General features: G+C 38.2%; 1 protein-coding gene across 1 annotated transcript in view; it reads right to left on the reverse strand.

The window, feature by feature from the left end:
* Nucleotides 1–5477: 5477 nt before the first annotated feature.
* EREG (epiregulin) overlaps nucleotides 5478–24511 on the reverse strand; it is a 41499-nt gene continuing 22465 nt past the window's right edge. The window contains exons 3-6 of the mRNA XM_010594135.3: nucleotides 18285–18371; nucleotides 16139–16262; nucleotides 15392–15541; nucleotides 5478–12080 (exon numbers count right to left, since the gene is read on the reverse strand). Of these exons, the coding sequence (XP_010592437.2) occupies nucleotides 11999–12080; nucleotides 15392–15541; nucleotides 16139–16262; nucleotides 18285–18371 (443 nt within the window). The 3' untranslated portion in view covers nucleotides 5478–11998. The remainder of the gene's footprint in view (nucleotides 12081–15391; nucleotides 15542–16138; nucleotides 16263–18284; nucleotides 18372–24511) is intronic.

The raw sequence follows: 24511 nt of genomic DNA on the forward strand, positions 1-24511 counted from the left end.
AAATATAAATCATGTCGCCATCTTACCCCATCCCAACCTTCTGATGGCTTCTTGTTTCATTTTTAATAAAAGGCATACACAATCCAAAGCCTATACTCCATACGTTTTCTACCCTTGCCTACCTCTCTGACTTCATCTCTTCCCACTGTCCTTACCACTGAGCATGCTTCTGTTCTTCTTAGTGTTTCTTGAACATTAGAGTGATTATGTTTGCTATTCCTGGTCAAGAATGCTTTGGTTCTTCGTATTTGCATGGCCAGCTTCATCTTATCGCTCTGGGTCTCTGCCCACATATCGCCACTCTGATGCCCCCCTGACCACCCTAGCTAAAGAAGCCCTGAAACCATAGTATATCATGCATTACTACCTTAGTTTATAGTTTACCTAAGGAGCCCTAATGGTACAGTGGTTGAAGCCCTCAACTGCTAACTAAAGGCCAGTGATTCAAAACCACCAGAGGCCCCTGGGGAAAAAGATGTGGCAGTCTGCTTCCGTAAAGATTTACATACAGCCTTGGAAACCTTATGGGGGTCTCCGTAAGTCACAATCTACTCGATGGCAGTGAGTCTGGTTTGGTTTTGGTTAATGAGATCTTGGGTGAAGTACTCTGTGCCTCAGTTTCCTCATCTGAAGAATGAGTCCTATAAGAATAATAACACATCTCAGAGGTTTGTTACATGAATTTCATGGGTTATTATACTTAAAGAGTTTAGCAGCACGTAAACCCATTACCGTTGAGTCAATTCCGACTCAAAGCGACCCTTTAGAACAGAGTAGAACTGCCCCATAGGGTTTCCAAAGCTGTTACAGAAGCAGACTGCCACATCTTTCTCCTGCTGAACAGCTGGTGGGTTTGAATGACCAACCTTTTGGTTAGCAGCCCAGTGCTTAACCATATCGCCACCAGGGCTCCTTTAGCAACACATAAACCAAAAAAAAAAAAACCCATTGCCATTGAGTGAATTCCCACTCATAGTGACCCTATAGCACAGTAGAACTGCCTCATAGAGTTTCCAAAGCTATAATCTTTACAGAAGCAGGCTGCTCCATCTTTCTCCCACAGAGTATCTGGTGAGTTCAAGCCCCTGACCTTTCTGTTAGCAGCCAAGGTTTAAACCACTGTGCCACCAGGGCTCCTTAGCTGCAGCACATAGTAGGCTCTATATAAATGTTTGCTACTATTATTGTTACTGCTAACAACTGATTAGTTATTAGTATTATTATTACTATTAGTATGGTTTTTGTTGTTGAGTGTCGTCAAGTCAATTTAGACTCATAGCAACCCTATATGACAGAGCAGAACTGCCCCCATAGGGTTCCTAGGCTGTATCTTTAAGGGATAGGAGCCCTAGTGGTTCAGTGATAAAGCGCTCATCTGCTAACTAAAAGGTAAACTGTTGGAACCCACTAGCCTCTCCATCCACAAAGATGTGGCAGTCTACTTCTGTAAAGATTACAGCCTTGGAAACTGCCGATAAGGCCCTTCTGCTCTGTTCTGTAGGGTCACTACAAGTCTGAATCAACTCGATGGTAACAGGTAGTAATCTTTACAGGAGCAGATTGCTAGTTCTTTCTGCTGCAGAAGCACTGGTGGGTTTGTACTGCCAACAGTGACCTTTTGGTTTGCAGCCAAGGGCTTAAACATTGAGCCACCAGGGCCCCAAGTGTTACTATTTATTTTCTGTCTTTTCCCAATAGAATGTAAGATTCAAGCTTTATCTGTATTATTATCACTTATTCTCAGGATGTAAGACAGTATGACACATAATAAGTCCTCAATAAAATTTTGTTGAATGAATTAATCAATGAAATAACCATTTCATTTATCTTTGCCGGCTCCTTTTCTTTTACCATTCCCTAAGGGGAAGACATTTCTTCAGACTCAGGCTTGATTTCCTTGGGATTTTTCCTCTACCCTCACTTCTTTGTAGTGTTTAACTTTCTTTGGCTTCATCTATGGCCTCTGTGGTGAGAGCTCTCACAGTTACATTATTCTTTCAGAACATATTTCAAGCTCCACATTCGAGAGGCAGATTTAATGGGTGGACATTTGGCCTGGGACTTAGAAGACCTGGACTAGGTAGAGAGTTTTGTGACTTACTTGCTTTTGACCCAGAGCAAATAAGAATTTTGTTACTTACTTTTGACCCAGGGCAAATTATACTGTTTCTGGAGACTTTTCTCATGAACGTAATGGTTATTAATTTCCACCTTGCCATCTCAGAGAATGTTTGTCTTTAACTGCAGTCAATAAATGTGAAAGTGTTTTGTAAACTGTAAGCAATACATAATTTTGAGGTGTTGGCAAATATCTCAAACGTGCTGTTTCTGCATATATGCCCTGAAGTTATCTTAGATTGGATACATATGTTATTGTTGTTGTTAGCTGCCGTCGAGTCGGTTCCGACTCATAACGACTCTATGCACAACAGAACAAAACACTGCCCGGTCCTGCGCCCCCTTTACAATTAGTTGTTACTCTTCAGCTCATTGTTGCAGCCACTGTGTCAACCCACCTCACTGAGGGTCTTCCTCTTTTCCACTGACCCTGTACTTTGCCAAGCATGATGTCCTTCTCCAGGGACTGATCCCTCCTGACAACATGACCTAAGTACGGAAGATGCAGTCTTGCCATCCTTGCTTCTAAGGAGCATTCTGGTTGTACTTCTTCTAAGAAAGATTTGTTCGTTCTTTTGGCAGTCCATGGTATATTCAATATTCTATGCCAACACCACAATTCAAAAGCATCAATTTTTCTTCGGTCTTCCTTTTTCATTGTCCGGCTTTCACATGCATATGATGCGATTGAAAATACCATGACTTGGGTCAGGCGCACCTTAGTCTTCAGGGTGACATCTTTGCTTTTCAACACTTTAAAGAGGTCCTTTGCAGCAGATTTACCCAGAACAATGCATCATTTAATTTCTTGACTGCTGCTTCCATGGCTGTTGATTGTGGATCCAAGTAAAATGAAATCCTTGACAACTTCAATCTTTTCTCCATTTATCATGATGTTGTTTATTGGTCCAGTTGTGAGGATTTTTGTTTTCTTTATGTTGAGGTGTAATCCATACTGAAGGCTGTGGCCTTTGATCTTCATTAGTAAGTGCTTCAAGTCCTCTTCACTTTCAGCAAGCAAGGTTGTGTTATCTGCATAATGCAGGTAGTTAATGAGTCTCTCTCCGATCCTGATACCCCCTTCTTCTTTATATAGTCCAGCTTCTTGGATTATTTGCTCAGCATACAGAGTCAATAGGTATGGTGAAAGAATACAACCCTGACACACACCTTTCCTGACTTTAGACCAACCATATAACGACTGCCTTGATCTATGTAAAGTTTCCTCATAAGCACGATTAAGTGTTCTGGAATTCCCATTCTTTGCAATGTTATCCATAATTTGTTATGATCCACACAGTCGAATGCCTTTGCATAGTCAATAAAACACAGGTAAACATCCTTCTGGTATTCTCTGCTTTTAGCCAGGATCCATCTGACATCAGCAGTGATATCGCTGGTTCCACCACACCCTCTTCTGAAACCAGCCTGAATTTCTGGAATTTCCCTGTCGATATACTGCTGCAGCCGTTTTTGAATGATCTTCAGTAAAATTTTGCTTGCGTGTGATATTAATGATAATATTCTATAATTTCCACATTCAGTTGGATCACCTTTCTTGGGAATAGGCATAAATATGGATCTCTTCCAGTCAATTGGCCAAGAAGCTGTCTTCTATATTTCTTGGCATAGACAAGTGAGCACCTCCAGCTCTGCATCGGTTTGTTGAAACATTTCAATTGATATTCCATCAATTCCCTGAGCTTTGTTTTTCACCAATGCCTTCAGAGCATCTTGGACTTCTTCCTTTAGTACCCTTGGCTCCTGATCATATGTTACTTCCTGAAGTGGTTGAACATGGACTAATTCTTTTTGGTATAATGACTCTGTGTATTCCTTCCATCTGGAAGGAAAATGAAAGGATACATATGAGCTAGATTCATTTCCTTCTCCTGAAACTGAATTCTCTCCAACTTTACTTTCTCTCATTTCTCATATCCAGTCACTTTACACATTTGATTCTCCCTCTGTGATTGTCTAGGATTTCCTTCCTACTTTCTGTTCTTCCAGCCATAATCCTTATCTTTCCTCAGTTTGCATCTAGCTTATAACAACACTCCATTAGGTGATCTGTCTGCCTTCAGCCTCCTTCTCTCAATGAGCCTTATCAAGTACTCTCATTTCAACCTTCCCTAAACACCAAAAAAAAAAAAAAAATTTTTTTTTTTTTTTAAACACCAATTGTGTTAGTTTTCTCTTGCTACTGTAAAAAATCACCAGAAACTTAATGGTTTAAAATAGCACCATTTATTGTCTTACAATTCTGTAGGTCGGAAGTCCAATATAGTTCTCAAATGGGCTAAAATAAAGATATTGGCACTGGGCAAAAATCAAGGTGGTGAAAGGCTATCTTCTTTTCTGGAGGCTCTAGGGGAGAATTCATGTCTCTAACTTGAACAATCATGGGCTGCCAGAAGAATGAACAAATCTGTCTTGGAGAAAGTACAGCCAGAATGCTCCTTAAAAGCAAGGATGGTGAGACTTCATCTCATTTACTTTGGACATCCTGTCAGGAGGGATCAATTCCTAAAGAAGTTCTTCATGCTTGGTAAGTAGAGGGTGAGTGAAAAAGAGGAAAACCCTCAATGAGATGGATTGACACAGTGGCTGCAACAGTGGGCTGAAACGTGCCTATTCTTCCATTTGAAGTCTTTCAACCCCTCCTTTTTTTTTTGCTTATCAAAGCTGTGACAAATTTCCAAGGTCCAGTTAGAGTCTCACCTTCTCAATAAAACCGTTGACACTGCCCTTTCTTTAAATTATTATAACCTTTTATTTGGTATTATAAAAAAAAAAAAATTACTGTTCAGTATTTTTTTTATGTTGTTTGCCTGTTCAGAATTCATTCCTTCTTTTCCTGGTGATACCACCCTGGTTTTGCTCTGAGGAACCCATTTTCTCCTATCAGATATAGACTTGTTATTTCTCTCTACTAAGATGTACTGCCCTCCCCTGGCCAAGGGCTGAACCCATGACCCAAGCTGGGCAATCAGATGTTTTCTCCCTAGATCACAGGGGTCCAAGGACTGAAAATGGTTGGAGCTCACACCTTCTAGTAGCAGCACTTTACTGTCTAAATCACTTGAGCTACCCTGGTTCTTTGGCTTTTATTTTGATCCTATTAAACAACCCATATCCTTCCTTTTTGATTAAACCAGTCATTTTCTATTCCTTAAAAAAGTAAAGCACTGTAACAATTAAACCCTTGCATTGTTCTCTAAGTGTCCCCATAACTTTAAATTTCTCATCTAGTTTTCTTGTAAATATAGTATATTTTACTCTTCTTTTTGATACTCGACAGCCCCCTGTATTTTGTTAGACTAAAAAAAAAAAAAGGTTTTCAGTGAATATTGGTTGACTGATTAATAAAGTTTTGCTACTTACATATTTTTTTTTCTGAATGTGATAAGCTCTCAAAAGCAACTTCAGGGCAAAAACCATGACATATATTTCTTTGGTACCAACTCTGCCATGTACTACCAAAAGGGACTGTCATGGATTGAATCGTGTCCCCCAAAAATATGTGTCAACTTGGTTAGACCATGATTCCCAGTATTGTGTGTTTGTCCTCCATTCTGTGATTGTAATTTTCTGTTAAAGAGGGTTAGGGTGGGATTGTAATACCACGCTTACCCAGGTCACATCCCTGATCCAATGTAAAGGGTGTTTCCGTGGGGTGTGGCCTGCACTACCTTTTATCTCTCAAAAGATAAAAAGGAAAGAGAATCAAGCAGAGAGATGGGGACCTCATACCACCAAGAAAGCAGCACCAGAAGCACAGCGCGTCCTTTGGACCCGGAGTCCTTGCGACTGAGAAGCTCCTTAACCAGGGGAAGAGTAATGACAAGGCATCTTCCTCCAGAGCTGACAGAGAGAAAGCTGTCCTCTGGAGCTGACACCCTGAATTTGGACTTTTAGCCTACTTTACCGTGAAGAAATGTTTCTTTTTGTTAAAGCCATCCACTTGTGGTATTTCTGTTATAGCAGCACAAGATAACTAAAACAGGGATAATACTGAGAAAATAGCAATAATAAATCAATGTATCCTTTCCAATAGACTGACCAGAAAGGTTAACATTCCACTAATAATATTTTTTAAGCAAAACCCTTGTCTGCCCAATAAGTAGGTCCAACTTTTTACCCAAAGGTGCTACAGTTTCTGGATCACCCAGTCATACAGCCTCCATTTATTTAATATGTAATGGATCCATTCACAATACCAGTATTAAATATAGCCTAATTTACGCTTGTTTTATTAAAATGTAGGTACGTTGCACTACAGACTCGTGAAACTTGTGGAAGACATTTTCCAAATATGTTTCCAAATTTCAGAAAAAGGGAGTGGAGTATCTATTTTTGGTTTTGCATGTTGAGTAGCTGGTAACGGCCAGGATATTTAAAAGAGACCAATATTTTATGTCTCCTTGTTAATGAATCCATGTTGGAGCCTAGCGAACAGCACTTATGTTGATAATGTTTTGTGAACATTTGATCAAAGTCTAACTTAACGCCTATAATTTTCTTTTGAAAATTGTGGTATTCTATCTAACTCTAGTTCCCTGGAATTTTTCTTCTTGGCGTAATTTCTTTAAAGTGACCAATTCTGCCATTGTGGTAAAACATTCAGGGTAAATCCTCCCTGGAATCACTTGAATTGTTCAGTATCTCCAAGGGGATGACACCAGATTTTTGACCTGAGATGCTAGAAGGATAGAGTTAAATTTAGTTGAGATGGGGACCATTGCACGAGGAACGTTTTTTAGGGGAAAATCAGAAACCAAACATGGCTACCTTTGGATGTCTACTATGTATCCAAGTGGAGATGTTAGAAAAGTCATTGGATAGACATGCTTGGAGCTCAGGGAAAATACCTAAACTGGGTGTAATCAATGTATTGATGGCAATTAAATACATGAAATTGTATGAAATAAGAGTTTGGCTGCCAACCAAAAGGTCAGCAGTTCGAATTCACCAGGTGCTCCTTGGAAACCCTATGGAGCAGTCCTACTCTATCCTATAGGGTCGCTATTGATTCCATGGCAATGGATTTTTTTTTTAATGTAGAGAGAAATGTTCTGAGACTGAACTCTAGGGCATTCAGCATTTAAAAGTTAGTGATGGGGGCTGGGGAGATACTGAGGAAGAACTAGCAAAAGAGACTGAGAAATAGGTGGAAAACCAGGTGAGTGTGGTAATCTGTGGTATCCTGGAAGCCAAGTGAAGAAAGTGTTTCTAGGAGTTCTTTTGCTTAACTCTCTGAATTTTCAGACTTCGAACTGAGCCAGTCTGATGGTTCTGTGAGATATCAAAATATCTAAATGCCTGTGTATCTATCTAAGGAGCCCTGGTGGTGCAGTGGTTAAGCACTTAGCTGCTAACTGAGAGGTGGGTGATTCAAACCCACCAGCCACACTCTGGAGAAGACCTGACAATCTACTCCCATAAAGATTATAGTCTAGGAAACCCTATGAGGCAGTGCTACTCTGTCCTATAGGATCACTGTAAGTTGGAATCAACTCCATGACAATGAGTTATGTATCTATTATCTATATAAGAATTTCTATTTCTTCCAAGAAAACTCTACCTCAGACTAACTCCTCACAATGGTTCTAGATGTTTTTGACATGGGCAGCACTGCAGTGGAATCGAGCATCAGAAGACCTAGTTTTTCATGCCAGCTCCATCTTTTACTACCAGTGTGATACTGGGCAAATAACTTAGCCTCCCGGTAAAATGATCACAGGCAGGCCTACCTGCCCTTTCCGTAGGGAATGAAAGGGTCTAAGGAGTTAATAAATGGATAAAATTCTGCATAGGTTGTAGAAGCAATGTACAAAGGAAGGTATTACTGTAATAGAGGTTCAGAGGGGCTAAAGCTTTCTGCTACAAATGGGAGGCCTGGGAAGCCAAGCCTGTTGGTTGGCAGGTCCCGAAGGAATCAAGACACATGCTTCTGGCTGATGTGTCCTTTCTAAAGCAATTTTTCAGTAGGATATTTGTTCTTTTGTACCTTTTTAAAAAACACTAACATTTAGAATGTTATAAATAATGTGACTTTTATTAAAAAAAAAACTATTCATTGTGGTAAGCCGTAAAATAATGTGTGATGCATTTATATAATGCTTTTCCAAACTAAGACCATTACATGTTTATATGTAAACACAAAGCAACCCTGTCACTTATAATTGTTTGAATGTATTATGAAAAAAAAAAAAATTAAGAAAGAAACTGTACTTATCAGTAAAGATTTTTTAATGCATGATGCTTACCGCATTTTTATTTTTCAATTATGATGTCTTTTCGGTTCCCAACAAAAATAAATAAAAATTAACAATAGTTTGAAAATTATGTATATTCTCCTTCAATATCTTAAGGTACACGATTATCAAAGCTGATATTGAACATAAATAAATTGATACAATTCAGTACTCATAAAATTCATAGTCAAATAAGTTACTTTAAACTGCATGCAATATGACTTTATGTTCCATAGCATCTTTAATATAAATTGTATACCAAAATGGCTCTTCAAACTTAAAAAGTGCAATTACAGAGTGCAAGAAAAAAAAAAAAAGCCAAGAGAAAAATACACTGTCTTACATTTAACATCATCCAATTTGAATAACAGATGTTTTAGACAAAATTATTCTTTAGCTAGAACATTAAAATGTACTCCAGAAACATAGTTTGTACAAGTTATAACTCCCAGTTCCCCCATATGAATAAAAGTAGAAAATATCAGAAAAAAATGAGCAGCAAATTAAACACATTTTTTCCCCAAAAACCTACAGAATGACATTGGGGCAATAATGACAAAGTGGATCAGATGAGTCTTAAAAACTGCATTAGTGAATTCTACAGGAATTAGACACTAGCATCATACATTTGCTACAGAAAAATGGATACCTGGTGACAGTTTAATTTAGCTAGCTCTCTTCTCAAGGACTAAAAAATAAAAACTCTGTGTTAGGACATAGTCATACCAGAGCACCACATTCATTTCTCCCATTGCTTTGACTCTTGGCAGAGAGACGAGAGCAAAAGAATGGGTAAGAGAACAGTTGAGTTCTATATCAAAAAAGTGTAATATATTACATGAATCTGAATTTTAAAGCTAAACCTTTTGTATCAATCATACAACTTTATGTTCTTGATTGTAGAGTGCGTTGGCTGGGTTTTTGTGTGGTCTTGGTGAGAAATTATAAATTATGCACTTGAGTTTGCTTTTATTCTCAACCTATCAAATATACCTAGCCCCTTCTAGAAATATAAATAGTGGGAAGTCTGTACAATAAGGAATGTAAGATTAAATGTGAGTAGAAATCTTTCCCTTGTCTGTGGGAAACATGAGCTGGTAGCAATTATTTTTTATGTTACTTTAGCATCATCCTCAATAAAACAACTATTTTTATTTTTTTTTTTTACCCATAAAAAGCAATCTGTGTCACACCTTTTTATTATTAAATATGCATCTGCATAAATATTAAATATGATTGTGAATGCACTAAGCATGCATTTATAAATGACGAGTTAACTCTTACAGGGGGTAGTTGTTTAAGGATTCTTAAGATCAAAAACAGACAAAACTACTTTATTTACTGTGTAACATATACTCAAATGCTTCAGATGAACAATTTTGTAAATAAACAGATTACAATAGAGCTCTCAGTGAATACATTTTCTTTGAAACAGTCAAGATCACTGAAAATAGAAAGACTTCCTTTACATACAATAGGTGTTCAGTAAGCATGTGCAGCTTTTAAAACACGTTCTTACACAACACATTTGACCTCAGTTATATTATTACATGGGATACAGAAATATCCTTTTAGATCCCATTGATTTTTATAGTATTATCTTTATTTGATCTTGTTTATAAGTTTTATTTTATATATAGGTTTATAGAGTAACAAATGATTGTAGTTCTATGATTCACTGAGCTCGAGGTATACGTATGTGTAGAGTGTGTGTGTGTGTGTATACATACGTGTGTGTGTGTGTGTGTGTAGACACACATATATATACATAGTTTCTTTCCCTATTAGTAAGGGGCCAGGCCCAGTACTTTGGATGAGAGTCATGTGAACACACGGGGAATATCAAGCGTGGATACAAACGGAAGCATGTCTGGGCACCTGGCACTCCAGAAGTCAGCCATCACTCATTATCTCTTTGTTGCCCTAGCACGTGCCAGAAAAAAAGGTGGAGGAAGTACAGGCCCTCCCTGACCTGGTATGTGATCCAGAGAGACTCTCCTCAAAAATTTAGCATTCAATGAGGCAGCCTAGCATGAAATTAGGAGAGGTGGCAGCCGTGACTCATTTTGCAGTTGCCCAAAGTGCTCTTATTAATTCACAGAGACCTATGGGCTCAGAGCAAAGAAGAAACCTTAATCTCTTCCAAAATATAAGCAATGGAAAAAAGGGCCCTGGTTTCATCTCAGCTATCATAGAAAGGTATAGTTAAGTCTCTACATTATAAAAGTTTTCAAATGAGTTTGCTCATTTGGAAAAAATTCACTATGACTTTTTTTTTTTCCTATTTTTCTTACTCCCTGCATGAGGACATAAATATAGAATTTTCAATTCTAGAAAAAGTAATTTACTGAGTTGGTTTTAAGTTAAAACTCCTGTATAGAAAATGAAAGCACTGGGTTTCTATCCCTAGATATTATAGAACTATTATCCTAAGTATACTTAAAAATAATGATTATGATCAGTCCATCAAATTTCGGACTATGACTTAGAATTCTCCAGCAAAGTTCCCATGAAAACAAGTTCTCTAAAAAGAAGTACCAAATGTGGTTTCAATTACGGATTTTCTCTAATTATCTCATGAGCGACAGCCATCTCAATTCAAAATGTACTACACAAAAAACAAGAACATTGTGAAGCTGTAAAGTATCCACTATTTACATAAAGGGCTCTGGTGGCACAGTGGTTAAGTGTTTGGCTGCTAACCAATAGTCGGCAGTTTAAATCCACCAGCCACTCCTTGAAAATCCTGTGGGGCAGTTCTACTCCATCCCACAAGGTCACCATGAGTTGGAACCAACTTGACGGCAATAGTTTTGTTTCTTTACATAGAAGATAATATAAAATTAAGTTTTCCAATTCATTTTACTTAAATAGAATCTGCTACATAGGTGACTAGTATCCACAGGATTTATGAGTTGGCTGGGGAACTGCACACTTGCCCTCTAGGCAGATAAGCTTTAAGTTATTGCTGAGGATGGAAGTGGAGGGAGCTTGTCGCTGTTGTCAGTTGTCATCAAGTTGGCTTTAACTGATGGCAACCTTATGTATAACAGAACAAAACATTGCCTAGCTCTGTGCTATCTTCATGATTCCTTAGCTTGGTTTGTTTCAAATGTGTAATGCTCAGCACGTAACCTGTGTTTGCTTCTCCCCAGTTCCCACTGCATTACTTTTCTAATACACGATCATGATATAGTCAAATCAATTATCATTGCTTCGAAGAGTAGGAAAAACATTAAATTGATTTTGCTATATATTTAGGTGTACAGAAATCTGTCATTTGTTGACATTCCTGAGCAATGACTTGGGCATCGTTCACTCCTGAGCAAGAATCACTGTGAAGCAGGCATATAATCTTTGAAGCCTTCAATGAAGTATTTAGCCCAAGAAATTATTTCTTACAAAAATATAAATTTTCTTTCTACATTAAATATTTTGTGTGCGTTATACATTAACAGTCTGTCAAAAATAAAAGAAAAATAAAAAAAATATTTCCATGTATATTAAAAATACATCAGTGTTGTCCTGACACATGACCCAACATAAATATTATTAATAAAATAGGAATATTAAAACGAACCAGGCATGCTATGCATCCCTGCCCATAAGCTTGATGGCACCATTCAGACTTGTGGCAATGTTGGATCCCCAGAGGTCACCCTTTCATATTCTTTCTTTGGTTCTTTACTTTTTCTATTTCTGTACCTAGAAACATTAAAAAATCAAACTATTAGTATTGTAGTAAATAAGAACAAACTGTGTTAACTAAAGAAACAGATATATGGACTCAAAAGATACATTGTTATTGTTGTGGTTGTCAGGTGCCATTGAGTCAAGTACTGTGGGGCAGAGTAGAACTGCCCCATAGGGTTTTCCAAGGAGTGACTGGTGGATTTGAAGTGCCAACCTTTTGGTTAGCAGCCAAGCTCTTAACCACTACACCCCCAGGGTTCCAAAAGATACATTAGCATGAAAAAACTAAAACCCGTTGCCTTCGAGTCAATTCTGACTCATAGTGACCCTATAGGACAGAGTAGAACTGCCCCATAGGATTTCCAAGGAGCAGCTGGTGAATTTTGAACTGCTACCAGGGTCCCATACATTAGCATAGTGTTCCCAAAATGACAAAAGTGAATAGGTTTAGGTTGGACAAGGAATAAAAAGGATATGGAAACCCTGGTGGCATAGTGGTTAAGTGCTATGGCTGCTAACCAAAAGGTCGGCAGTTTGAATCTGCTCCTTAGAAACTCTATGGGGCAGTTCTACCCTGTCCTATAGGGTCACTATGAGTCGGAATCGACTGGATGGCCCTGGTTTGGTTTTGATTTTTGGTATAAGGGATATGTCAAGGAACACTGGTAGTGCAGTGGTTAAGGCTCTGCTGCTAACCAAAAGGCCAGTAACTGGAACCCACCAGCTGCTCCGTGGGGGAAAGATGTGGCAGTCAGCTTCTGTAAAGATTACAGCCTTGGAAACCCTATGGGGTAGTTCTATCCTGTCCTATAAGGTTGCTATGAGTCAGAATTGACTCGACGGCAATGAGTTTTGGGTTTGGAAGGGATATGGCCCGTAGCCAAGTAATACTGGGAGGAAACAGTGAAACATCATTAAAGGAACTTCTTGACTACAGGACTTTTTCAGAGTCTTTAACGTGAAAATGAATACTGTGAAGTTTTACAAGAACGGCACATGATTACACTTGAGTTTTTCTTTTCTCTTTCCCTCTTTTCCGTGTCCTCTACTCTCTTTTCGTTCTGTCCCTCTCTCTCCATTTTGTTATGATCTAAGAAACTAGTATCTTGAATATTACACTAGATTAGGAAACACTATATTACTATTTTCTATCCATCACATTGATATAGTGTTATCACCAATCAAAATTAAAATAGCTAATATCTATTGGGCATTGGCTATGTTCTAAGTGTTGTACATGCATCATTAATTTTATCCTCACGTTTACCATTATTACCCTTATTTTACAGATGAAGAAAGTGAAGGACAAATGGTTTAAGTAACTCGCCCAAGGTCTCACAGCTAGGATTTTAAACACAGATTTATCAGAACTCAGAATCTTCATTACTACCATTTCTTAAGCTATGTTCCTAATATTTTAAATCTAGTTTTTGACCATTTAAAATAGGAGGCATGGGGCCTTGAGGGCATAATGCCTATGCTTCTGCCCCGCCACTTGTGAACTATATGACCTGGGACGTGTCAATTTACCTGTCTAGGTCTAAGTTTTCCCAGCTATAAAGGAAAGGATTATACTCAAACCTTTCAATTGTATTTCAGTTTTAATAATATCCAGCTCTTGATTATAACTAATCAGGAAGGCATTGTAATTTGATTAATGCTTAGACTCAAACATGGGCAAAATAAATTTAATCTTACAATAGTAGCATACTTTCAGACATTCAAAAGTAAAAAAGTACTACTTCCAGGAAAAAAAAAAAAAATCATTCAAATCCAGACTGAACAATTTGTACCAGTTTCAAAATAAGAAGGACTTCATGAAGACATTTTAAAGGCAACTGTTATCAACTAATTTACACATTGTTCCCATACCCTGGTTCTAGCTCTAAGAAACTGCCAGTCTGATGTACTGTCAGTAGTTTCACTGTCCACTCTCTCTCTTTTTTTTAAGTTTATCAGCATAGTGACATTACTGCACCTGAGGATGGGATATGACTTTTGGGGGGGGGGAGCTAACATGAAGTATTTTTTAACAGTAATTTTATAATTGCCTAGACTTGTTTTTGTGTGCCATTGAGTGGATTTTGACTCACAGAGACTCTATGGGACAGAGTAGCACTGGCCCACAGTACTTCCTAGGCTGTTTTTAACCTTTACGGAAGCAGACTGCCACCCCTTTTTCCTGTAGAGCGGCTAGTGAGTTCGAATCACCGATCTTTCAGTTAGCGTCTGGGCACTTAACCACTGTGCCATCAGGGCTCTCTGCCTTAAATTTTAAGTTCTTGATTAAATTTACAAAACTATGTTTTATGTAATACAAAATTTGTTGTTCGTTGCCCTTGTGTTGGCTGCAGTTCACGGTGACCTATGTATAACAGAATGAAACTTGGCCCAGTCCTGTGCCATCTTCATTATCTTTGAGCCCATTGTTATGGCTGTTGTGTCAGTCCATCTTATCGAGGGTTTTGTTTTTGCTGACCCTGTATTTTATCCAATATGATGTTGTCTTCTAGGGATTGTTTTTTCCAGCACTATATTGGACACTGTTCCATTGATATCCATAAGGTTTTTATTGGCTAACTTTTGGAAGTAGATCTCTAGGCCTTTCTTTCTGGTCTGTCTTGGTTTGAAAGGTCCACTAAAACTATGAGTGACCCTGTTGGTATTTGAAATACAGGGTGGCATAACTTCCAGCATCATAGCAACACATAAGCTATCACAGTATAACAAACTGACAGACAGGTAAACCCAGTGCCGTGGTGGAATACAAAATAAGGTTCTAATAAATTAAATATAGGTAGCTAAATATAACATTAGCATCATGCCGATGGTTACTTTCACATACATTATCACATCCTATAATTAGTAAGAAGAATTTTTATCTTCTTTTTTAGAGGAAGGAACTAAGATTCTAAGTTTGACTTGCATAAGGTCACAGATAGTAAGTGATAGAGCTAGTAATAGAATCAAATCCTGATATTCTGTCTCTAGTACATCTTTGTAAATATCATCAGTGCAGATTCTATTTTTGCCCTAAATAATACTTTGTCCTTATTTGTACCCAATTTATAGGTCTTTTTTATGTGTGCGTGTGAAAACCTGTTGGCATAGTGGTTAAGGGCTACTGCTGCTAACCAAAAGGTTGGCAGTTTGAATCCATCAGACGCTCCTTAGAAACCCTATGGGGCAGTTCAGCTCTGTCCTATATAGTCTCTATGAGTTGGGATCTGCTCAGCAGCAGTGTGTTTGTTTTGTTTTGTGTGTGGAAGATGTATTGTATGAAAGTAATTTATAAGCAGAGTGTAAAAATACCACTATCTTACCATCTGCAGAAGTAGTATAGGGAACCTGCAACCGTGACAAGAAAAAAAATAGTAAGAATCACAGTCAAAGCCACATATTCTTTGCTCAAGGGTTGGTGGACGGTTAAAAAGAAGTGTTCGCATCGGACACCAGTGTATCCCACATCACACCTAAAGGAAAATGCAAGAGAAAAACCAATTATTTAGGAACAAAATCATGGTTATGAATTAGTTTTATAAGAACTAATTTCACACTACCATGCAAGAAATCAACAAGGTTTACCAAAAGTAGTAAGGATGAATTCAAAGGGTGACCTAAGGGCTGGGCCAGCGTTGATGAAAGAGCTCCACATACCACTCAGGCTACATATAATGTGGCTTTAAAAAGATCTAGTTCCGCTGCCAGGGTGGCTGACAATCTAGAATAGTGTTTTTATAAGTTCTGTCTGTAGGTTTGGGGTGTTTTTTTTGCCTTAATTAGTGGGATGAATTCTTAAAACAATGACTTAGATAGAAGTCCAATGAAAAGAGATGTCAGTGTGGGAGGGAGGTATGTGAAGTCTTCCCCTTACACTCCTGAAATAAGTCTACAATTGAAAACTATTTGTTCCTTCACTTAAAAAACTGACTTAATAAAGTTTCTAATAGTACATAGAAACTGCATCCTAAAAGCCCGTGGAAGTATAGGGTGACTTCAAAAGATAAAAGAGAGAGAAAAATATAGGTTTTTTTTTAACACTCTCTTTTTTGTAGGGGATGGCATATTACCTGCAGTAATGCTCATTCATGTTCACCAGGAAGATGCAGTGTCCATGCAAACAGTAGCCATTCATGTCGGAGCCACACTTTGTTATTGATACCTGAGCAACCCGGGGATTGTCTTCTGTCTGAACTGTGAAGGAAGTGGACAGTTGAATACATTCTGTTGCCTTTTTTGAAGCATTAATCACCCTTTCATCATAGTAACCACTGAACTACTTTAAGAAAGTATGTCATATGCCAATCAGTTGGAGAGAATTTCCAGGAGTAGGAAGTTACTCTCCCTAGACCAATAAGGACTCCCTGGGTAGAACCAACGGTTAATGCGCTCAGCTGCTAACTGAAAGGTTGGAAGCTCAAGTCCACTCAGAGGCACCCTGGAAGAACAGCCTAGCAATCTATTTCCAAAACATTGGCCACTTAAAACGCCATGGGGCAGAGTTCAACTCTGACATACATGAGCTCCACATGAGTCGGCATTGACTCCACAGCAGCTGGTTAGACCAATAAACAAACATCTGACCCAAAAGGAAAATGTCGAAGAGACTAAACAAAACAAAATAAAACCTGGGGATTTAATTCTCAAAATCTTTAAGAATAGGAGGAGTAAGCTTTAGGGTGCACATCTAAAAAAAAAAAGCATTACCCTCCAAAGTAGATATTCATTACTTTTCCACACAAAGGTTGTCTAGATTTTTCCAATCTCAAAATAATTCTGAAACTCATCACTCCAAAAGCAAACTGCAAGCTGAAACCATCAGTTAATTCAAGAGACCTGAATTTTATGGTGAGTTTTTAAGCCAGTAAGACTTGTTTTGGTGTGCATTCCCAAATTTCTGAGGTTGCCATCAAAGGAGTCAATCAAGGTCTACAACATCTCTAATAATAACGCCTGACATTAACTAGGCAAACTCTGAGTTAGAAATATCAGGCAAATGTAACCATGAAAAAAAAGAAGCCTCATCAGAAACAGTGTTGTAACCTACATTTAAATTTTCCATTTGAATGTTTTAGCTACTAAAATGTGAAGGATACATATGAAATAACCAAAAAACAGCATTTGATTATAATACTTTTGCTCAAATAACAACAACAAAAAAAGAAAGCAAGAGAGGTGGCAGACAAAACCTCCAGAAAGCCCAGTGATGATGAAGGACAAGAGAGAAAGTGAAATTGTTATGGAAAATATCCTAGTTCCTCAAGGTAACTCTCAACTCACTACCTCAGATTAAATATAAAGCAGATCTTCCTTGGGCCACATTTAGAGTCCACTGGGGCTCCATGAGGTTGGCAGTTCAAATTCACCCAGGGGTGCCTTGGAAGAAAGGCCTGGCAATCTACTTGCAAAAGATCACAGCCATTGATAACCCAAGGAAAAATTTCTACTCTGAAACACATGGTGTCACTGTGAGTTGGAATCAACTCAAGAGCAACTGGTTGGTTGATATGGGGTCCTTGAGAAAAAAAGATTATGTTTTACTTATCTCTATATCCCCCAGGCCTAAGGATAATGTTTGGCATGTATTAAACAAACAAAAAACCCAAACCCATTGCCACTGAGTTGATTCCAACTCATAGCGACCTATAGGACAGAGTAGAACTGCCCCATAGTGTTTCCAAGGAAGCGGCTGTTGAATTTGAACTGTTGACCTTTTTGTTAGCAGCCAAGTTTTTAACCACTGCACCACCAGGGCCCTTTGGCATATATTAAGTACTCAATATTTTTGAAATGAACAATGTGAACACTGGAAGAAAAATGACCTGATTTGTTCCCCTTAACAAAAAATGAGTATTTACTGTGTACAAAGTTTACATATTTTTGCCTTGCCAGATATCCAGGTCATCTGTGTAACTGCTAACGATCATGTCACAGCAAGTTTCCAGTGAATGGCCAAAAACAATCTTACTTTCTTGGTTCCCTATCCATTTAAGATCAAATCTTTGTATATAACTAGGTGCCTAGTCCCTCTCCCAGCAGATTTTCCTTTACATAATTTCCCTAGTCCCCATGAGGGGTAAAAAATTATTTTGTTATTACAACAGCTATTTTTCCTTTTTTCTTTCTCCCAGTGTCACATATTTACGGTCTTTGAGTTTACTGCGCTGTAAAAAAATGTGTAATCCTTTGATGCAACCTTGACAAAGTTGGGTTTACCTAAAGCTGTGCAGTTATCGTCAGACTCTCCTGGGATGCATGATGGGATCACAGTTGTGCTTAGAACTGCTTGGAGAAGATGGAAACCTATTTATGGAGGAAGATCAAAATATGTCATTAATGTTTCAGGAAAAGAAACCTTGATTATATTTGTATATAACTGCAGTATTTATAGATTTGTTTTAATTATTTTGAGGGTATAAATTCATCAAAGCCATAAAAGAAAAGAATTAATGGGAACAGGCATTTTATAGTAAATGAATGAGTCCCTGGTTCCTCAGTCCAAGAATAAATGTATTGACATTATAGTCACAGCTACAGAACTGACCTTTTCTAAAGGTCTCCAAGTTGTCTTTTTGAAGACCTAATTTTGAGAAGGAAAGCCTGGTGGCATAGTGGTTAAGTGCTACGGCTGCTAACCAAAAGGTTGGCAGTTCGAATCCACCAGGCGCTCCTTGGAAACTCCACGGGGCAGTTCTACTCTCTCCTAGACAGTCGATATGAGTTGGAATGACTCGAGGGCAGTGGGTTTGGTTCTTTTGGTTTAATTTTGAGAGGTGCTGCTGTTTTATTCCCCTCAAACGATGTGTTCAGAGTGATGCCCCAAGGCAGACTTCCTCATTTAAAAAAAAAAAAAAAGAAGAAAAGACTTCCAATAAAAATCAAGTTCCACTCATGGTAGCAACTAAACAGGAAGTTCAGCCTAAGATGTATTCATTAGTTGATTTAAGTGCCTAAATTACCCTTTGCACTGTATTACATACTCAACTAGATTTCAGTTAATGAAATTTAATCTAGGTAAATCCAGAACATATCATATCTAATATGGGAAGGAACACCCATGCTCGATGCACGACACTGAGCCCTAGAATCCAGGTTCTGTAAGCATATCGAGAGTTTGAGCAAGATGTTTCATCACTTGTCTCCAATGAAAAGATAAATGTAGAAAAACAGGCATCAGAATGACTCAAGCAGTTTCTGAGTTCCTTAGACAGCATGATAAGAGGAGCCCTTTTAACAGCACGCATGTTTACTTAAGAGTTTAACCTCTTCTGTTTAAGCATCCAATATTTGCAGTTCAGTCACTCTTTCCAGTCTGTGAGTCGGTAACTCTTATATAATAAATACCAATGGTGGTGGAAACCCTGGTGGCATAGCAGTTAAGAATTCAGCTGCTAACCAAAAGGTTGGCAGTTCGAATCCACTAGGCGCTCCTTGGAAACCTATGGGGCAGTTCTACTCTATTCTGTAGGGTCACTATGAGTTGGAATTGACTCGATGGCAACGGGTTTGGTTTTGGTTTAACTGTGGTGTGGTGATGGTGGTGGTAGTTAGCAGCAACTAATATTTCTTGAATACTTACCTTGTACCAGGTACAGTTACACCTGCCTTATCTGTATTATCTCATTGACTCTTTGAGGAAGATGCTATTATTAGCCCTCCTGGACATATGAGAAAGCTGAGGCATAAGGAGTTTAAGTAACTTTCCCAGTGGTTCCTAACTATGTTGTTAATGGGCCACATTATAAAATTTGGGAATAGGCAATAATACTATATAGCATAATGGACATTATGCAGAACAAGCTAGAGTAATGATAGTTGGAGCAGAGTATTTAAACCCATAAAACTGAAAAACCTGTTGCCAGTCGAGTCGATTCTGACTTATAGCAACCCTATAGGACGAAGCAGAACTGCCCCATACGGTTTCCAAGGAGCAGCTGGAGGAATCAAACTGCTGACTTTTTGGTTAGTACCTGAGCTCTTAACCACTACACCACCAGGGCTCCATTTAACCCCGTAGGGAGGCACAAAATATGGCGGAAAAGCAATCCTGTGAGAAAATTTAAACAATGAGATTTTGGACAAATTAATTAATTTCCCAGGATCTCAGTTTTCCCTACCATACACTGTTGTGGGGAGACTTGAACAAAATGGTATTTTTCTGAAGTACTTGACATACAAGAGCCTTTCCATAAGCGTTCCTTTAGGTGTCAACAGTGTAATACTTCAACCTCCAGCCTCTAGTTTTAGCACTATATGTGGGTAGTGCCCTCTACTGGTCTATAACATTATGCATTTCTTTGTAATTTAGTATTTTAAAGAATGATTTAATTCATGTAATATGAGGATTTTTTTTTTTTTTTCTCAGTTACAGGAGGTTTGTATCTGTTAAGCAGATTGTGTATTCTTTGGTACCAAAAACTAAATTACCTATCAGCATCATGGTTTATATTTTTATAATGCTTTGAACTTGACGTTTATAACAAACTTGTGAAATAATTATTAGCCCCAAATAACGTGAGTGCAGCTAAATGAAATGCCTTGTCCAAGGTCACACATCTAATGCAAGAACTAGGAATCTATCTTTTGACATCAAGTCTGATAATCTTTCAATGATTTGAAGATACTGTTTTCTTGCAAGGTTTACAACTATCTCCTCCCCACTCCATGTGTTTCCTGCAGTGTAAATGCTGTTTCAATTGCTCTTACAGATATTGAAAAAAAAAAAATTACCTTTCTTAAAAGACAAAAAATGGCTAAAGTCTTTATTTCACTTATCCGTTGAACAGTTGAAAAAGACTATTTTACACATAGCTTTTTTACAGATGAGCTAAATTTTCATCCAAGCCAATTTTGTTCTACTTCTCAATATAATTTTACTATGCATTTTCACTACTGAAGAATTAAACCCTATAACTTATTAAAAAAAAAAAAATTAAGGAAAAAAAAAATTGCCATCCAGTTGACTCTGACGATCCCGAGTGTGTCAGAGTAGATCTATGCTCCGTAGGGTTTTCAGTGGCTGAAATTTTGGAGGTAGATCACCAAGCCTTTCTTCACAGGCACCTCTGGGTGGACTCAAATCTCCAACCATTCAGTTTGCAGCCTAGTACTTTAACTGTTTGTGTCACCCAACAATCCCTTAACTTATCTAGACTGCTCAAATACAAACTGGAGTACTAACTATATTATTTTGCATTTTTGGCATTCTGGTTCCCCTATGCTTCTTCAATTGAGGAAAGTTTTGGAGGAGATATTATCAACTCTCCCACTAGGAAAGGGTCAGCCAGGGAGAAAATGCACATTTAAAGCTATTTCTCTATCCTTTGAAGAAGCCATAGACCAGCCTTTCCAGTTTGGAATCACTTGACTGTTATAGAATATAGCTAATTGTTTTGGGGTGTTGCTTCTTTGTCTTATTGTTGTTAAGTTTTTAGTAGTGGTTATTGGTTTTTCCACTGTAGGAAACTTTGTTCCAGTTGTTCAGGCCAGAGGTGAAATATTTGTTAATTAAGGAATGTTCACTCTAGGGTGTGCCTCCGTGTGCTTTCCTTATCTTCGACGCTCCCTTGGATACAGTCCATTAGTGGGGATGGTTTCTATGAGACTTGCTGCATTAATCCAGCAGCTGAATATTTTACAGATGAAATTGCAAATACTTTTAAATGTTCTTCTCAAAGGAAAGCATTTAAACTGAATGTATGCAGTCAATAAAACAGCAAAATTAGTTCTAAGTTGTGTGCCCATATGCACAGTTCTATTGCTTTAAAACCTTGGTCTCAAGCTTCCCCCCACCTTACCTCGGTCCCAGGCCCTTGCAAACTGGGGTAGAGAAGTGGGGGTGATCTAATGATTGAATGTGTCCATCATTGGAAGACTCTGATATCCACCACCCTATTATTACCCTTAAGAGTCAGAACTCATTATTATAAAATCCAATACAGATGGAATAGATGCGAAAGTCTTATTCACACATTTCCTTAATCTTTCCATTTTTTCACGTCTTTAGTGTTATTTGAATGGTCTCTTTATGATCCAACTGCAAACACTGTATTTGAGTTTTTGATCCTCAACCAAGGATCCCTGCTGTGATAATTCACTATGATGCTAAAGATTTTGGATGGCATCAGTGTGGCAAAAAACAGATCTGGTGGCAAGTTCCACAAGAGTAACTGAGACAGAGAAGGGCTCTGTGCGAGGCCATATGAGGTAGATTGACCTGTAAATTGAAAACTGGTAGTTGGAACTTCTCTTCCAATGCTGCTATAAAAATCAAAATTCTTTTAGAGCCCTTGCTTTCTGACAAATTTCCAGATGGGTTTTAGGAACCTGAAGCTCACCTATTCATCTCTGTACCTTCATCTTTCAGAGGTCGTGTTTCAGTGAAATCTCAAGTGTGCCAGCAGGAAGTGCTGCCAGTGATTCACAGGATACAAATCATCTCTTCCCTGTGAGTCAGGGCCAAGCCTATACCCTTACACAATGTTGGTTGGGGCAGTACGTGGGAGAGGTTGAGTACCATCACCGGAACGGAGGGAGCCCTGAATATTGTGGGCCCTGGAGCACTAAGAAGTGCTTGCTCAATAGTCAGGCAGAATGTCAGGTGCAGAAAAAGTCCTTATTTATCACATATGTTATCTTTTGACCTTGCTTCTTAGTGGCCACACTGAGAGGTTCATCTAGAAGGAGACTGACAGAGAGGAGGCTGGGGATTCAGTGACTGGCTGATCCAGCCAAGTCAGCAAAATCAATTGCAACTCTCATGAGTAAATACCCATTGTCATCGAGTCAATTCTGACTCATAGCGACCCTACAGGACAGAGCAGAACTGTCCCCATAAGATTTCCCTTGAATGATTGATGAATCCGAACTGCCAACCTTTTGGTTAGCAGCCAAGCTCTTAACCACTAGGCCACCAGGGCTCCCTCAGGAGTAAATAGTCTCCTGGAAAGCAATCGAGCAAATAAAAATGATCCACAATCATATGAGATAGGTTACAGAATGAAAGGAATGCATTGGATTTTCCCAGTTTAACCTTTTAAAATATTCAGAGCAGAGCAGCAAACTCACAATGAATCACAGGATCTGTCCAGCCCAAACAGATAGCAAAATCCACTTTGTTCATACTTTTGCTGTGGTCACATGCCAACCTACACAAGGACTGTAAGTTTTCCATGGGCATCTGTAATTTAAGGATTTGTTCGTAACACCGTAGGCTTTTTAGGTCTTGTATACTTTCAGGAAGTGAATATGCCTTCGTCTTTTTCAGGTGTCTTTTTGTTCAAAGTTAAATCTCACTATTATGTAATGCCTTGCTTCACTTTGGTTATAATAACTATAAAAAATCCTTATCACATCATATACTGAGAACTACTATCAGCTCTGTACAGTAACAGCCTACGTTTCAGAGAATAAAATACATATAAGCATGTGTAAAAAAAAGTTATCATTTTCTTCCTACATACTTTTTCAATATCAATCTTTAAGCTTCATTAAAAGACGAATATAAAAATCAGCTATAATTACTTGAGATAAAACAGCATGAAACCAGCAGTTGAAATAATAAAGGATACAAATAAGTATTTCTTTTAATTTCAAATTAAAATAGAGCCATAAAATCTTCCTTGTCAAGTGGCAAGAAAAGATTTAGTATGCCACATTTTTAATTCATAGATATTAAATTATACTCCTCAGTTTTAATTAAAAAAAAAAAAAAATCCATTGCCCTTGAGTCAATTCCTACTCATAGCGACCCTACAAGACAGAGTAGGACTGCCCCATTGGTTTCCAAGGAGTGCCTGGTGGATTCAAACTGCCAACCTTTTGGTTAGCAGCTGAACTCTTAACCACTACGTCAAAAGGGTTAAATCATAATTCAGTTAGATATGCGAGACCAAATGGGCAGCTCCAGTCCAAAAGTGGGATGAGAAGTCAGGAAGGGACAGGAACTGGATGAATGGACACAGGGAACCGGGGTTGGAAAGGGGGAGAGTGCTGTCATATTGTGGGGATTGCAACCAATGTCACAAAACAATATGTGTATAGATTTTTGACTGAGAAATTAACTTGGGCTGTAAACTTTCACCTAAAGCACAATAAAAAAAAGAAATAAAGAAAACCCAATGAATAAGACATAGTTCCTGCCCCAAATAGAGTTAATGGGGCTACACCCTTGGGGGTGGTAAGAAAAGGAAAGAATTCATCGATGATGAATTTCTGACCAGAAAACACCAAGGATGGTGGTGTCATTAAAAGAAAAGAAAACAGATAGGACAGCTGGTTTGTGGTGGCATTTGCAGTTATTAGATATGAAGGGAGGACATAATGAGCAAGCAAATTTGAGTTTGATGCTCATATATCACCTATTTATATTCATGAGGTAGTTGGGAGTATAGATATTGAGGAAAGCAATAATAATGGAGTTGATTAAGTCAATTTGAAAGTCT

Source organism: Loxodonta africana, chromosome 5, assembly GCF_030014295.1.
Source record: "Loxodonta africana isolate mLoxAfr1 chromosome 5, mLoxAfr1.hap2, whole genome shotgun sequence".
Lineage (NCBI taxonomy): Eukaryota > Metazoa > Chordata > Mammalia > Proboscidea > Elephantidae > Loxodonta > Loxodonta africana.